The sequence below is a fragment of the Lepidochelys kempii genome, chromosome 12, assembly GCF_965140265.1.
Source record: "Lepidochelys kempii isolate rLepKem1 chromosome 12, rLepKem1.hap2, whole genome shotgun sequence".
Classification (NCBI taxonomy): Eukaryota; Metazoa; Chordata; order Testudines; family Cheloniidae; genus Lepidochelys; species Lepidochelys kempii.
Window position 1 is genome coordinate 2,941,654 of NC_133267.1, and position 15,081 is coordinate 2,956,734.

The 15,081-nt window shown below is 43.4% G+C and overlaps 1 protein-coding gene across 1 annotated transcript in view; it reads left to right on the forward strand.

Annotated features, from left to right (window-relative positions):
- Positions 1-15,081, forward strand: part of HYDIN (HYDIN axonemal central pair apparatus protein) — a 427,037-nt gene that overhangs the window by 164,103 nt on the left and 247,853 nt on the right. Inside the window, exon 13 of the mRNA XM_073307159.1 lies at positions 12,509-12,576. Coding sequence (XP_073163260.1) covers positions 12,509-12,576 — 68 coding nt within the window. The remainder of the gene's footprint in view (positions 1-12,508; positions 12,577-15,081) is intronic.

The window sequence follows — 15,081 nt, forward strand, 5'->3', positions numbered from 1 at the left end:
TAACCTGTTCCTCTCTTATTCTTAGGTTTGACTTCTTTTTCCACCTTCCTCTGGGGGGTTATAATTTGATCCTTTTGGTTTCAGGTAGTTTGTTTGCTGACCAGGTATGTCCTTTATTTGCAGCTCCTTTGTGCTGCCATTTATAGGCAGTTCTCTCCTTCCTCTATCAGTTAGGTAATTTGCATAAACACAGACACTTTCTGGCTTGCTTTTGGATTCAAAGCCGTCAGCAGCGCTCAGAGACTCTGTCTTGAAAGGGACACAGTTAACTTCCTCCAGAGTTTTAATTACTTTTTACTTTTAACTCCTGCTTCCAAAACACACAGCGATCTGAAAAAGAAAACACAACCTATGGTGGCTCCTTTTAGGAACCGTAAAAGGAGTTTAATTAAGTAGCATGTTTTGTTTGCATTTCTTTTACCCCTTCTATAATATACACTGCACATGTCCTGGGAAAAATGCACATTCCTTTCATAGTTTAACTTCTATAATATTATATTAGCCATATCAATTTTTGCATAAAGTGTAACTGGGTTTTTTTCCCGTGCTCATGGAGTTTTCATATACCTTTATTAAAGTTTCAGAGTAGCAGCCGTGTTAGTCTGTATTTACAAAAAGAAAGGGAGTACTTGTGGAACCTTAGAGACTAACACATTTGTTTGAGCATAAGCTTTCGTGAGCTACAGCTCACTTCATCGGATGCATAGTGACAGTCTGATTATTCAGAGCCACCTTAAGGCTCAAAGTTCCTAATGTTGCTTCTTTTTTTTGTGCATCTTACCCCTGCTGTTGCTCCAGAGGAGCACTGTCTTTTTTTAGCTTTATATTGTTTTACTACAGCTCTTATTTGCTATTTTGTTACCAAAAAACAAATCCAGAATCTCTTCCCATTCTCCTAGTTTTGACTGCCCTGCTGCAGTCATGACTTTGGTCTTTAAAAAGATATTGAATGTTATAAAGCATTAAGGTACCTTAAGTGTTAAATGCTAAATACCAAAGCCAAACAACACTAGTTACCTGTGTCTGGCAAAAAGGGTTTTTCAGTATTGCAACTTTGAATAAAAGATTCAAATGGATTTTAGTGGTATTATTTAAAAACAAAACAAAACCAATTCATCTGAAACCTACAGACCAGAAGTGTTGATTTAGGTCCTTAAAACCACACATATTTACACAATATATTTACACACACATGTTCTTTTTTTTTTTTTAACATTTCTTACACTGCTTTAATTTTTACACAGCTGTACATAGATTACACTTGTATACATTTGGAGACAGTTAAGTTCCAATAGAAACCCGTTATGTTCTTTTAGCAAATTTGACTAAATTGTTCATAGTCAAATGATTTAAAATTAGATTGTCTTTTTGCCTGGCTTATTTACAGACATTCCTTTGGAAAAGGGCCCATTTTTCCTTCAGAATGACTGCAAAGAAACCAAGAATTCTCTTTCTATAACACTTTTCCTTTTTAACATTTTTGCAGTGTTTAACTGCTTAATTCCCTCCAGCCTCTGCAGAGTTAACTTATGACTCTTTTTTCTTAAATGACTTGCTTATTTCCCAAAATGACACCTGCATCAGCCCAGATATCACCATTCCAAGTATTGTCCCAGGGATCTGAAATCCCTATGCCTGTACTTACTCCTTTCCTTACTCCTGCCACTATGCCCCTCAGGCCTCTCAACTTGTTTTCCAATCTCTTTATTTGTTGCCTGCCTGCTTGTCTGGGCCCAATCCTGCTTTCCTTGTTGAACCGTCCCTTTTCATGGTCACAGGCTTTGTCCCACTAACCATTTAGCAAGGAGGGTGGGCTCCTTAGCTAGCCCCCAAACCTCCTGGTCCATTTTCCTAAACATTTTTAAATTTTCCTGTAGACCAACGCTTGTGCTGGGACTTACACAACACACAAAAAGTCTATAACCACTAAAAATTCTGCCTGACAGAGCAAGAGGGAGAACGCTAAGCCTTCTACCTTCTGGGCTCGATCCTGCTATGACTGAGGGTATATTCACCTATGCAATATTTTCCCGACAGAGAGGTCGGAGCGAGGACTCTAACCCTCTCCCTTATGGCTTGGCACTCTACAACCAGGGTTGTATATACCTAGACAGTTTGTACAAACAGTCTATCTATCTATCTATCTATCTATCTATCTCGGTATAGTTTTTCCCGACAGACGGGTCGGAATGAAGACTCTAATCCTCCCCCTATTGCCTGGCACTTCTACGACTGGGGGTGTGCACACCTGAATGATCTATCACTTTGTATGTATGGTATACCTTTTAGCAGTATTTAGCAGTATTTTCAACAATCACAGTGCATATCTTTCCCCTTGCGCAATTCTCCACCAAAAATGTTATGCTTATAAGAAGCACACGGGATCTTTTTCAGGGGAAAAGGCAATGTGCTGCGTTTATTGAAGATACAACAGTTAGCGTATGCATTCAATCACACACACATACACTGTCCCGCCAGTTGATGTTATAGTTACCAGTCCAAAGTCCGGATCAATCTAATGGCCAGCTAGGTTGATCACAGGTAGGGAGGAGCCAGGTTCTGTTGGTCACGACACGATGCTCCGGGGAAGTCTTGGCAGGACAAACCCAAAGTTTCATGGCCAGGCCCCCTGTTTATATAGTGATTTTCCTTCATTGGGACCAATGAGTTTTGCACCGTCATGTTGTAATCAATTGTTGTTTGACAAATGCTTGTTTTCTTAAATTGTCCTTCTCATCCTTCATTTTGTTCTTTCATTAAGTCTCTCAGGGAGTTACCCCATGCTGGTTTTGATGACAGCTATCTTGTCCCCATTGATAGGTGCCTGTCTTATCTTTAGAGTCATCTATCTGCCTTCCTCTGACATTTCTGTAGGGGTGTGTTGCAATCTTCTGGGGCCCTTACATCTGTCCTCGGTTTCTCCCTAGAACATCTGGTTCGGTGATGGCCTTCATACTTATCTTCTAACACACACATTCCTCATTCACACACAAAACAAAATTGATTTACACAGAACATTTGAACAGGAACATCAAATTGCAATGCAAGAGAAAGAAATCATTGTGTTCTTTTATTTATTTTAAAATGCTAAACCTACAACAAAGTGGTGGCCCTAAAAGGTCTGTTACTGCCTTGAAAGAAGCTCAGACAGATTCTGTCTGATGCATCTTTACCAATGGCCCGTTAGACAATTCCTTTCTGCTTTCAGAAAGGGTGGCTGGCAGGATATGGTCAAATTATACACCAATACATTTAATACATGCTACATTATTATTCTTTATTCTTAATTTTAAATTATACAAAATACAAACACAAAATCCTACTACTACACCCACATACATTGGGTGTTGAATTGGCTCCTGTTGGCCCCTAAAATTGGGGCGGTGGAAACGCACACCAGAGCATGAGGCAGACTCACAGAACTTCTTACGGCTCAGTACTATGCTGGGTTGAGTGTGCACAGATAGAGTTGGGGAGCAGCTGACTGACTTTGCAATGATCTGGTCACCCCACTTTGATGCTCTGCACTCATGCTGAGCCCACTCACCATTTTCCTGGTGAGTTCCAGTTGCTCTTGGGCCCAGCCAGGCTATTGCTGCTATACTCCAGGTGTTGGTTCTACATGAAGAAACACTCCCAGTTCTCTTTTGGATGGAGGTGCCCTGGCTGGAGGATCCTGCGGGATAAGGTATGTGGTGATGGAGGTCACATAGGCTGGGATGAGGGCTCAGACGACTCATCCCTCACCCCCATGTCCTCTCCCTCATCTGCCACAAGGACCATCATCCCTCCAGAGCTAGACGGTGCATATCTCTGGAGGGCCTCACATCTCCTGGTTGGCTGTGGCTTAAGGGGCTGCCCCTGCATGGATGTTCCTGGCTAATTAAGGACCAAGGGAGACTCTCAGAAATCTCACCCAGCACCTCCATCCATGTCTCTCCTACTAGGTGGCCCTTCACCACCAGAGCTATCATCCCGAGGAAGACGGGACATCTTTCATTGACTGTGCTGCTTAGTAGTCTGACCTCCTTCTGATTAAAACTGGCCTGGCTTCTGAATTTGGTCAGGTTACCTTGTCACTACAGACTCACTATTCGGAGTAGATGCAGACAACTTAGCAGCAGCTGAAACCCACATCAGCTGGCACAATCTAAAAGATGCCAGTTTAGCTGCAAAATCACTATTTACATATGAAAATTTTACATTGTAATATTTAAGTCATATAAGGGGCAGAAATCTGCTCTGCCAATAGAGCATACAGCTTTTGAAAATACCTCTGGTAACTGCCTACATAAACACCTGTGCCCTTGTACTCATCCCCCTGTGCTGCTCCAGCAGCCAGTTCTGGTGGAGGCCAAATGCCTTTAAACTGTTAGCATCATCCATAACAGCTGCTCATAACTCTTCTAAGCAAGCAGTAGTTCTGATACAATGTCGTGTTGGTGCCTTCTTTCCCAAAGTATTGGTGAGCCCCTGCACCCGCCAAATGAAATCAGAGAGCACCAGGCTTCCCCAGTCAGTGGCTGGGTCCTTTGCCCCTCTCCTCTCGTCTCTTCTCCTCTCCTCTGGTGAGAACATAAGATCGACCACACTGGGTAAGACCAAGGTCCATCTAGCCCGTATCCTGTCTTCCAACTGTGGCCAATGCCAGTTGCCCCAGAGGGAATGAACAGAATAGGTAATCTTCAAGTGATCCATCCCCTGTTGCTCATTCCCAGCTTCTAGCGAACAGAGACTAGGGACACCAGCCCTGCCCATCCTGGCTAGTAGCCATTGATGGACCCATCCTCCATGAACTTATCCTGTTCTTTTTTGAACCCTGTTACAGTCTTGGCCTTCACAACATTTTCTGGCAAAGAGTTCCACAGGTCACTTGTGCATTGTGTGAAGAAATACTTCCTTTTGTTTCTTTTAAACCTGCTGCCCATTAATTTCATTTGGTGACCCCTAGTTCTTGTGTTATGATAAGGAGTAAATAACACTTCCTTATTTACTTTCTCCACACCAGTCATGATTTTATAGACCTCGAGCATATCCCCCCTTAGTCGTCTCTTTTCCACCTGAAAAGTTGCAGTCTTATTAATCTCTCTTCATATGGAAGCTGTTCCATACCCCTGATCATTTTTGTTGCCCTTTTCTGTACTTTTTCCAATTCTAATATATCCTTTTTGAGATGGAGCGACCACATCTGCACACAGAAGTCAAGATGTGGGCGTACCATGGATTTATATAGAGGCAATATCATATTTTCTGTCTTATTCTCTATCTCTTTCCTAATGATTCCCAACATTCTGTTCGCTTTTTTTACTGCTGCTGAACATTGAGTGGATGTTTTCAGAGAACTATCCACAATGACTCTGAGATCTCTTTTTTGAATGGTAACAGCTAATTTAGACCCCGTCATTTTATATGTATAGTGGGGATTACGTTTTCCAATGTGCATTACTTTGCATCACCAAGCATCACCTGCTCTTGCTCTGTGATTCTTTAAGAGATCACTGTTTCAAAACCTGCTGTCCTTTCTCTTGTTATGTGGTGGCTGCCCTGTTATCAGCTATTGGCACAGAGCTCTGAGATGGCACCGTGCCCAGAACTTCTGGGTAGACAAGCAGGGTTTAACTCATTCAAGCAGAGATGCAAATGGCTAAGCCCAAAGAAAAGTAATCTTTTCCCTTTGCATGGCAAGCTTGGTCTTTGGTAACTTCCTGGTAGAATCCACAATCAGAGGCATTTTAGAGGTAGCTTTCCTTTGTGTTGTTAGTGAGGCTAATGAGAAGCTTAGGGATAATGGTAGGATGACAAATGGGAAGGAGGATATGGAGGTAGATATTACCACATCCGAGATAGAAGCCAAACCTGAACAGCTTAATGGGACTAAATCGGGGGGCCTAGATAATCTTCATCCAAGAATATTAAAGGAACTGGCACATGAAATTGCAAGCCCATTATCAAAAAATTTTAATGAATCTGTAAACTCAGGGGTTGTACCATATGACTGGAGAATTGCTAACATAGTTCCTATTTTTAAGAAAGGAAAAAAACGTGATCTGGGTAACTACAGGCCTGCTAGTTTGACATCTGTTGTATGCAAGGTCCTGGAAAAGATTTTGAAGGAGAAAGTAGTTAAGGACATTGAGGTCAATGGTAATTGGGACAAAATACAACATGGTTTTACAAAAGGTAGATCATGTTAAACCAACCTGATCTCCTTCTTTGAGAAGGTAACAGATTTTTTAGACAAAGGAAATGCAGTAGATCTAATTTACCTCGATTTCAGTAAGGTATTTGATAACGTTCCACATGGGGAATTATTAGTTAAATTGGAAAAGATGGGGATCAATATGAAAGTTGAAAGGTGGATAAGGAACTGGTTAAAGGGGAGACTACAAGGGGTCACACTGAAAGGTGATCTGTCAGGCTGGAAGGAGGTTACTAGAGGAGTTCCTCAGGGATCGGTTTTGGGACCAATCTTATTTAATCTTTTTATTACTGACTTTGGCACAAAAAGCGGGAATGTGCTAATAAAGTTTGCGGATGACACAAAGCTGGGAGGTATTGCCAATATAGAGAAGGACCGGGATATCATACAGGAAGATCTGGATGACCTTGTAAACTGGAGTAATAGTAATAGGATGAAATTTAATAGTGAAAAGTGCAAGGTCATGCATTTAGGGATTAATAACAAGAATTTTAGTTATAAACTGGGGATGCATCACTTGGAAGTAACGGAGGAGGAGAAGGACCTCAGAGTATTGGTTGATCACAGGATGACTATGAGCCGCCAATGTGATATGGCCATGAAAAAGCTAATGCGGTCTTGGGATGCATCAGGAGAGGTATTTCCAGTAGGGATAAGGAGGTTTTAGTACCGTTATACAAGGCACTGGTGAGACCTCACCTGGAACACTGTGTGCAGTTCTGGTCTCCCATGTTTAAGAAGGATGAATTCAAACTGGAACAGGTACAGAAAAGGGCTTCTAGGATGATCCGAGGAATGGAAAACCTGTCTTATGAAAGGAGACTCAAAGAGCTTGGCTTGTTTAGCCTAACCAAAAGATGGCTGAGAGGAGATATGATTGCTATCTATAAATATATCAGAGGGATAAATACCGGAGAGGGAGAGGAATTATTTAAACTCAGTACCAATGTGGACACAAGAACAAATGGATATAAACTGGCCAGCAGGAAGTTTAGACTTGAAATTAGACGAAGGTTTCTAACCATCAGAGGAGTGAAGTTCTGGAACAGCCTTCCAAGGGAAGCAGTGGGGGCAAAAGACCTATCTGGCTTCAAGATTAAACTCGATAAGTTTATGGAGGAGATGGTATGATGGGATAACATGATTTTGGCAATTGATTGATCTTTAACTATTCATGGTAAATAGGCCCAATGGCCTGTGATGGGATGTTAGATGGGGTGGGATCTGAGTTACTACAGAGAATTCTCTCCTGGGTGCCTGGCTGGTGAGTCTTGCCCACATGTTCAGGGTTTAGCTGATTGCCATATTTGGGGTTGGGAAGGAATTTTCCTCCAGGGCAGATTGGAAGAGGCCCTGGGGGTTTTTCACCTTCCTCTGCAGCGTGGGGCACGGGTCACTTGCTGGAGGATTCTCTGCACCTTAAAGTCTTTAAACCACGATTTGAGGACTTCAATAGCTCAGGCATAGGTTAGAGGTTTATTACAGGAGTGGGTGGGTGAGATTCTGTGGCCTGCATTGTGCAGGAGGTCAGACTAGATGATCATAATGGTCCCTTCTGACCTTAAAGTCTATGATTCTATGACATGTGTCACCAGATAATGCTGTTATACACAGTCTTCCCAGTTCTTTTTCTCAGCCCGTGAGCAAATGTTCAATATTGGGAATATATGCAGTGGTTTTAGTTTTTGTTATGCAAGATTCTGTGTAGGGATAGAGATAGTGGTCCTTGCAAAGGGAGCTGTGCAAGCAGCAGGAGAGTTTGCTGTCTGCCATGGTCTCTGATTAGAGTCCATTCTTAAAGCAGAACTGCTTCCTGTGAACTGAGCATTGGTTCTGGCCGAGATTCCTGAAAGAGGGGATTGACTGCTTGTGGTCCAGGACTGAACAAATTATGACCAGAATGTACCCAGTCCCCAAGTCACTGATTTCTCCTCTACTGGGAAGCCAACCTGCAAATTCCTGGGTATCTGCTCCTGCTCAACGAATGGCTACGCAGGTGGTGTCGGAGAGAAGGCTTTGGTTTCTTTGACCATGGGATGGTGTTCCATGAAGGAGGAGTGCTGGGCAGAGACGGGCTCCATCTTACGAAGAGAGGGAAGAGCATCTTTGCCAGCAGGCTGGCTAACCTAGTGAGGAGGGCTTTAAACTAGGTTCACCGGGGGAAGGAGACCAAAGCCCTGAGGTAAGTGGGAAAGCGGGATACCGGGAGGAAGCACAGGCAGGAATGTCTGTGAGGGGAGGGCTCCTGCCTCATACTGGGAATGAGGGGCGATCAACAGGTTATCTCAAGTGCTTATATACAAATGCACAAAGCCTTGGAAACAAGCAGGGAGAACTGGAGGTCCTGGTGATGTCAAGGAACTATGACGTGATCGGAATAACAGAGACTTGGTGGGATAACTCACATGACTGGAGTACTGTCATGGATGGTTATAAACTGTTCAGGAAGGACAGGCAGGGCAGAAAAGGTGGGGGAGTAGCACTGTATGTAAGGGAGCAGTATGACTGCTCAGAGCTCCGGTACGAAACTGCAGAAAAACCTGAGTGTCTCTGGATTAAGTTTAGAAGTGTGTGCAACAAGAGTGATGTAGTGGTGGGAGTCTGCTATAGACCACCGGACCAGGGGGATGAGGTAGATGAGGTTTTCTTCCGGCAGCTCACGGAAGCTACTAGATCGCATGCCCTGATTCTCATGGGTGACTTTAATTTTCCTGATATCTGCTGGGAGAGCAATACAGCGGCGCATAGACAATCCAGGAAGTTTTTGGAAAGCGTAGGGGACAATTTCCTGGCGCAAGTGCTAGAGGAGCCAACTAGGGGGGGAGCTTTTCTTGACCTGCTGCTCACAAACCGGGTAGAATTAGTGGGGGAAGCAAAAGTGGATGGGAATCTGGGAGGCAGTGACCATGAGTTGGTTGAGTTCAGGATCCTGACACAGGGAAGAAAGGTAAGCAGCAGGATACGGACCCTGGACTTCAGGAAAGCAGACTTCGACTCCCTCAGGGAACAGATGGCCAGGATCCCCTGGGGGACTAACTTGAAGGGGAAAGGAGTCCAGGAGAGCTGGCTGTATTTCAAGGAATCCCTGTTGAGGTTACAGGGATAAACCATCCCGATGAGTCGAAAGAATAGTAAATATGGCAGGCGACCAGCTTGGCTTAATGGTGAAATCCTAGCGGATCTTAAACATAAAAAAGAAGCTTACAAGAAGTGGAAGGTTGGACATATGACCAGGGAAGAGTATAAAAATATTGCTCAGGCATGTAGGAATGATATCAGGAGGGCCAAATCGCACCTGGAGCTGCAGCTAGCCAGAGATGTCAAGAGTAACAAGAAGGGTTTCTTCAGGTATGTTGGCAACAAGAAGAAAGCCAAGGAATGTGTGGGCCCCTTACTGAATGAGGGAGGCAACCTAGTGACAGAGGATGTGGAAAAAGCTAATGTACTCAATGCTTTTTTTGCCTCTGTTTTCACTAACAAGGTCAGCTCCCAGACTGCTGCGCTGGGCATCACAAAATGGGGAAGAGATGGCCAGCCCTCTGTGGAGATAGAGGTGGTTAGGGACTATTTAGAAAAGCTGGACGTGCACAAGTCCATGGGGCTGGACGAGTTGCATCCGAGAGTGCTGAAGGAATTGGCGGCTGTGATTGCAGAGCCATTGGCCATTATCTTTGAAAACTCGTGGCAAACCGGGGAAGTCCCGGATGACTGGAAAAAGGCTAATGTAGTGCCAATCTTTAAAAAAGGGAAGAAGGAGGATCCTGGGAACTACAGGCCAGTCAGCCTCACCTCAGTCCCTGGAAAAATCATGGAGCAGGTCCTCAAAGAATCAATCCTGAAGCACTTGCATGAGAGGAAAGTGATCAGGAACAGCCAGCATGGATTCATCAAGGGAAGGTCATGCCTGACTAATCTAATCGCCTTTTATGATGAGATTACTGGTTCTGTGGATGAAGGGAAAGCAGTGGATGTATTGTTTCTTGACTTTAGCAAAGCTTTTGACACGGTCTCCCACAGTATTCTTGTCAGCAAGTTAAGGAAGTATGGGCTGGATGAATGCACTATAAGGTAGGTAGAAAGCTGGCTAGATTGTCGGGCTCAACGGGTAGTCATCAATGGCTCCATGTCTAGTTGGCAGCCGGTATCAAGTGGAGTACCCCAAGGGTCTGTCCTGGGGCTGGTTTTATTCAATATCTTCATAAATGATCTGGAGGATGGTGTGGATTGCACTCTCAGCAAATTTGCGGATGATACTAAACTGGGAGGAGTGGTAGATACGCTGGAGGGGAGGGATAGGATACAGAAGGACCTAGACAAATTGGAGGATTGGGCCAAAAGAAATCTGATGAGGTTCAATAAGGATAAGTGCAGGGTCCTGCACTTAGGACGGAAGAACCCAATGCACAGCTACAGACTAGGGACCGAATGGCTAGGCAGCAGTTCTGCAGAAAAGGACCTAGGGGTGACAGTGGACGAGAAGCTGGATATGAGTCAGCAGTGTGCCCTTGTTGCCAAGAAGGCCAATGGCATTTTGGGATGTATAAGTAGGGGCATAGCGAGCAGATCGAGGGACGTGATCGTTCCCCTCTATTCGACATTGGTGAGGCCTCATCTGGAGTACTGTGTCCAGTTTTGGGCCCCACACTTCAAGAAGGATGTGGATAAATTGGAGAGAGTCCAGCAAAGGGCAACAAAAATGATTAGGGGACTGGAACACATGAGTTATGAGGAGAGGCTGAGGGAGCTGGGATTGTTTAGCCTGCAGAAGAGAAGAATGAGGGGGGATTTGATAGCTGCTTTCAACTACCTGAAAGGGGGTTCCAAAGAGGATGGCTCTAGACTGTTCTCAATGGTAGCAGATGACAGAACGAGGAGTAATGGTCTCAAGTTGCAGTGGGGGAGGTTTAGATTGGATATTAGGAAAAACTTTTTCACTAAGAGGGTGGTGAAACACTGGAATGCGTTACCTAGGGAGGTGGTAGAATCTCCTTCCTTAGAGGTTTTTAAGGTTAGGCTTGACAATGCCCTGGCTGGGATGATTTAACTGGGAATTGGTCCTGCTTTGAGCAGGGGGTTGGACTAGATGACCTTCTGGGGTCCCTTCCAACCCTGATATTCTATGATTCTATGATTCTATGTTCAATAGAAGGGTGAAGCTGGTGTCAGAAGGGACACTGGTGTCAGAAAAAGGGGGAATAGTGTGCACTGCATACACAATGAATGTAAATTCCCTCCAGCAGGACACTGGAAACCACCCTATCACCTCCTTACAATGGCAACAAACGCAGAATGGCTGCAGTCACAATCCTGAGAACAAACTTTGAAGGCACAGTGCAATGACTGTGATACCTTTATTCAGTCCAGAAAGACAGAGATCTCAGTTCTTTGCACCAGACAGTGCAAATACCTATTTAGCATTGTTCAGCTCCAGTCACCAGTTTCAGTGGAGTCTGCAAATGTCCTGGCTGTGGGGCTGGGGGATGAGTGAGAGGGAGGGGAGAAGTAGGAAAGTGAGCTGGCATCAGAGCAGTTCAGATTGCTGGCAGCTTAATTCAGATATGCATTGGTTATTGTTTTAATTGTCAACCAGTGTGTATGTGGCTAATTGGCATATTTCTCCATTAGCCACAACTCCAGTACAGCAACCATGTTCTTTAGTGCTATCTCACTTGCATTTGGGATACTGACAGTTGTCTTGAGCTCCCCTGGATCCAGGCCTCAGAATCCTGCAAGTTCACTGTTTGCTTGGGCCAATATTCATCAAGTGAAAGACAAACCTTATCCATCAGAAGAACACCTATTACAGCTCAGAAACATTGCTGGCATTTTGAAGAACATCAAGCTAGCGAAGCTATGGTCTGGAACCCTGGCTAGGTAGCATCATTGGATTGAGTTTTAGGGTCTCTGGTATTTGCAGTACATTGAAAAAAGGGGATATAAAAGTGAAACTGTTACACTCCAGGTCCTTGCCAAGGGAGGGAAGGAAACTTGACTTTCCAAATCATTTCACTTGATCCCAACTTGCCTCCCTCTCAGAAAGATTTTGACTTGACCAGTCAGATTGATAAATAAGACTAATTAGAGTCAGCCTTCCTCAGTTTGCATTTATTCATCACTTCACGTAGGCTGCCCAGCTTCCACATTGATGCCTTGCTAAGAACAGGTGGGAGGAGAATTGATTTGACACTGGTGAGTCTAAGACCAACATTCCCCTAGTTGCACTGCTGACTGTAGCTGTAACTAAAAGCTAAGGACTTTTTCTTGCTAACCAGGATGACACTTTCTCCTTCTGTGTCTTTTTCCTCCCAGGGGCTGTGTCATTGGACCAACGTTTCATTTCAATGTACCATCCCTAAATTTTGGCGATGTCTCCTTTGGTGAGTATATTGTTCTTAGTTGCCAGTAGTAGGTGAGATCTACTGCAATATTAAAATGAAACACTTTCATGCAAGAGCATCCACTGCATGAGATCCTTTGCGTAAGGCTTTGGGGTACTGAAACAAGCTTTGTTTTGTAGAGTCAGCTGATTTGTAAGATTAATACGTAATGGAAGTATTCCACATTGCAAAACAAGCACGGAGAGCTCTTTGCTGATGGATCAAGGTATTAGGGAGACAGTCCCGATAATTGCATCTGGAAAGACCCAAATTTCCCACACTGCATTTGGGCAGCTCTTAGTCACAAACGCATGCACATTAATGGGACAAAGTTCTTGAAAAGAAACTAGAATGTATTGTACTTTGTCAGGAATGATAGGAAACGTTCAGCACCATCTGAAACGAGGGGGAGGAGTTTAACTCCTCTTAAAGTTTTTGAATGGCAAGAGAAAACTAGGAGTTCTCAGGTTACATCACTTTATATTATGTGCCATAGAATGTCCAAAGTCAGAGTTTTATAGTAAGTAGTAATATTAGCTCTTTGTATTCCATTTCTCATTTGGAGATGTCAAATAGGAGGAAGCAACCAGTATAGCTAGTGTCAATATTATACAGTATCCACCAGTGTTTTTTTTTTAAGGTAGGCCTTGGCAGCAAAGTGGCAAGAAATGGTCTGGTCTCAGAAGGAGAAAGGGATGGGAGGTAGAGTTAACTATTCTCTGTACATCTCAGAGAGAGAAGAGTTAGTCATATCACTAACCTGTACCTGTCCTGGGAAATTATTTGAAATCCAAGGCAAAGAAATTACTTATTCCACTGTCCTTTAGTGTGAGAAGTTAATTCATCCTGTGTGGACATCTCGCTATCACTTACCAGCTAATATGCCCATTCAATAGCTGTGTGGTAGGCCCTGATGTCCTAGATTCTGGTTTCTTCTCTATTGAAAGCATGGCATTGCTGACATACTCTTGTGTCCCTGCATTCAGAACATCTCCATTTAAATGCAGATTCTGACTCTCCATCTCAGCCTTACAAAAGTCTTTTCCCAGAGATGATCTAAAGTTTAAATGTGAAATCAATTGTGGATTGATTGAAGGCACATTATCATTCTTGCCTAGTGTGCCTCTGTGCTTTCATGCTGTCCTTGGATTCTTTAAGAAACCTAATTACCGTTTCTGAGCATTTTCTTCCTTTCCATGTGTCACCATACTGTCTTTTACTCTTATTTCCTTTTGAATAAAAAAATAAAATAACTCCAGACAGTTCATACTGGAAAAAAAGGAATAGGTGCAAAAACAATTAGGTAATGTGAGTTTCATTTCCTTTAATCTGATTTCATTAATGAGGCTCTTTCAGCATTAAAAGAGAGACTTTCTTATCCTTGCTCCTTTTAATATATACTAATAACTATTGCCATTGTCTGGCGACTTCAGCCAATTTTGGGATTCTAGATAGTGTACATGTATCCTCCAAACTGATCTCCAACCTCCTTGCTAAATAACTTCCACAGAAGATTTCCATGCAGCTGGCCTGAGACAGGAATTTATCACTGTAGGACATGGGTAAATGACATCTGCATCTCCAAGTGGTTTCTTTCCATACTTGAATGCATCTGATGCTTTGTAGCTGGAGAGTGGGTGATATGCCATTTCTACCACAGGTTTAGTTGACTGAGCAAGCGGACCAATTCTGCCTGCTCTCATGAGTTAACCCCCTTTTTTGCTGCCTTGTGCATGCCCTGTAAACTACAGAAGTGATAGAACATTCTTGCCAAGTACAATTGTCATACTGGGGTGCAAAAAAGAGCCAGTATGCGAGATAACTGGAGCTTAAACCATTTAGAGGGCTGTTGGTAGATACCATTGCCCTGAATTTCACCTGGAACTGAATTTGACAGCCAGTGCACCGTATAGATGTTATACGTATTCACCAGCCTGCCTTGCCTTGCCTAGCAAGTGAGTAGGTTTGTTTTGAACCAGCTTCCAAGTGGACTTCAAGGTTGTGCTAGTAACGAATACTACAGCAGGAAGTCATATGGTGACTGTAGTGAGATCTCTAGCAGAGAGGAAGGGGAACAATTTCTTGGCCAAATGAAGGTGGAAAAGAGTGTTTCTGGTGTTTCCAGTTTCTATCTGGAAATCCATGAACAGAAGTAAATTTAATAGATTCTTCCCAGATTTCAAACTATTTGGCAATAGATGGGCCGACACCCACGTTTGAGGGAGCAATCAGATTTTGGCCCGGTTCTTAAGAATGTTTCCCTTGCCAACTGAATGTTTCCCCATCACCTCCTCTTTTTCCAGACTGATCTTAATCCGATCAAATAGTACAACTTCAATGGAAAAAATGGGACAAGCAAAGGTTTGAAGATCAGGTTGAGTTAGCATTTATAACTGGTGCGAGTACAAGAGTTGTAAAACTTATTTTATTTATAATAAAGAAGTAATCCTATGAGTGTCTGATTTACAGTGGAAAAACTAAAAGAACCAGCCTTAGTTCCTTCAG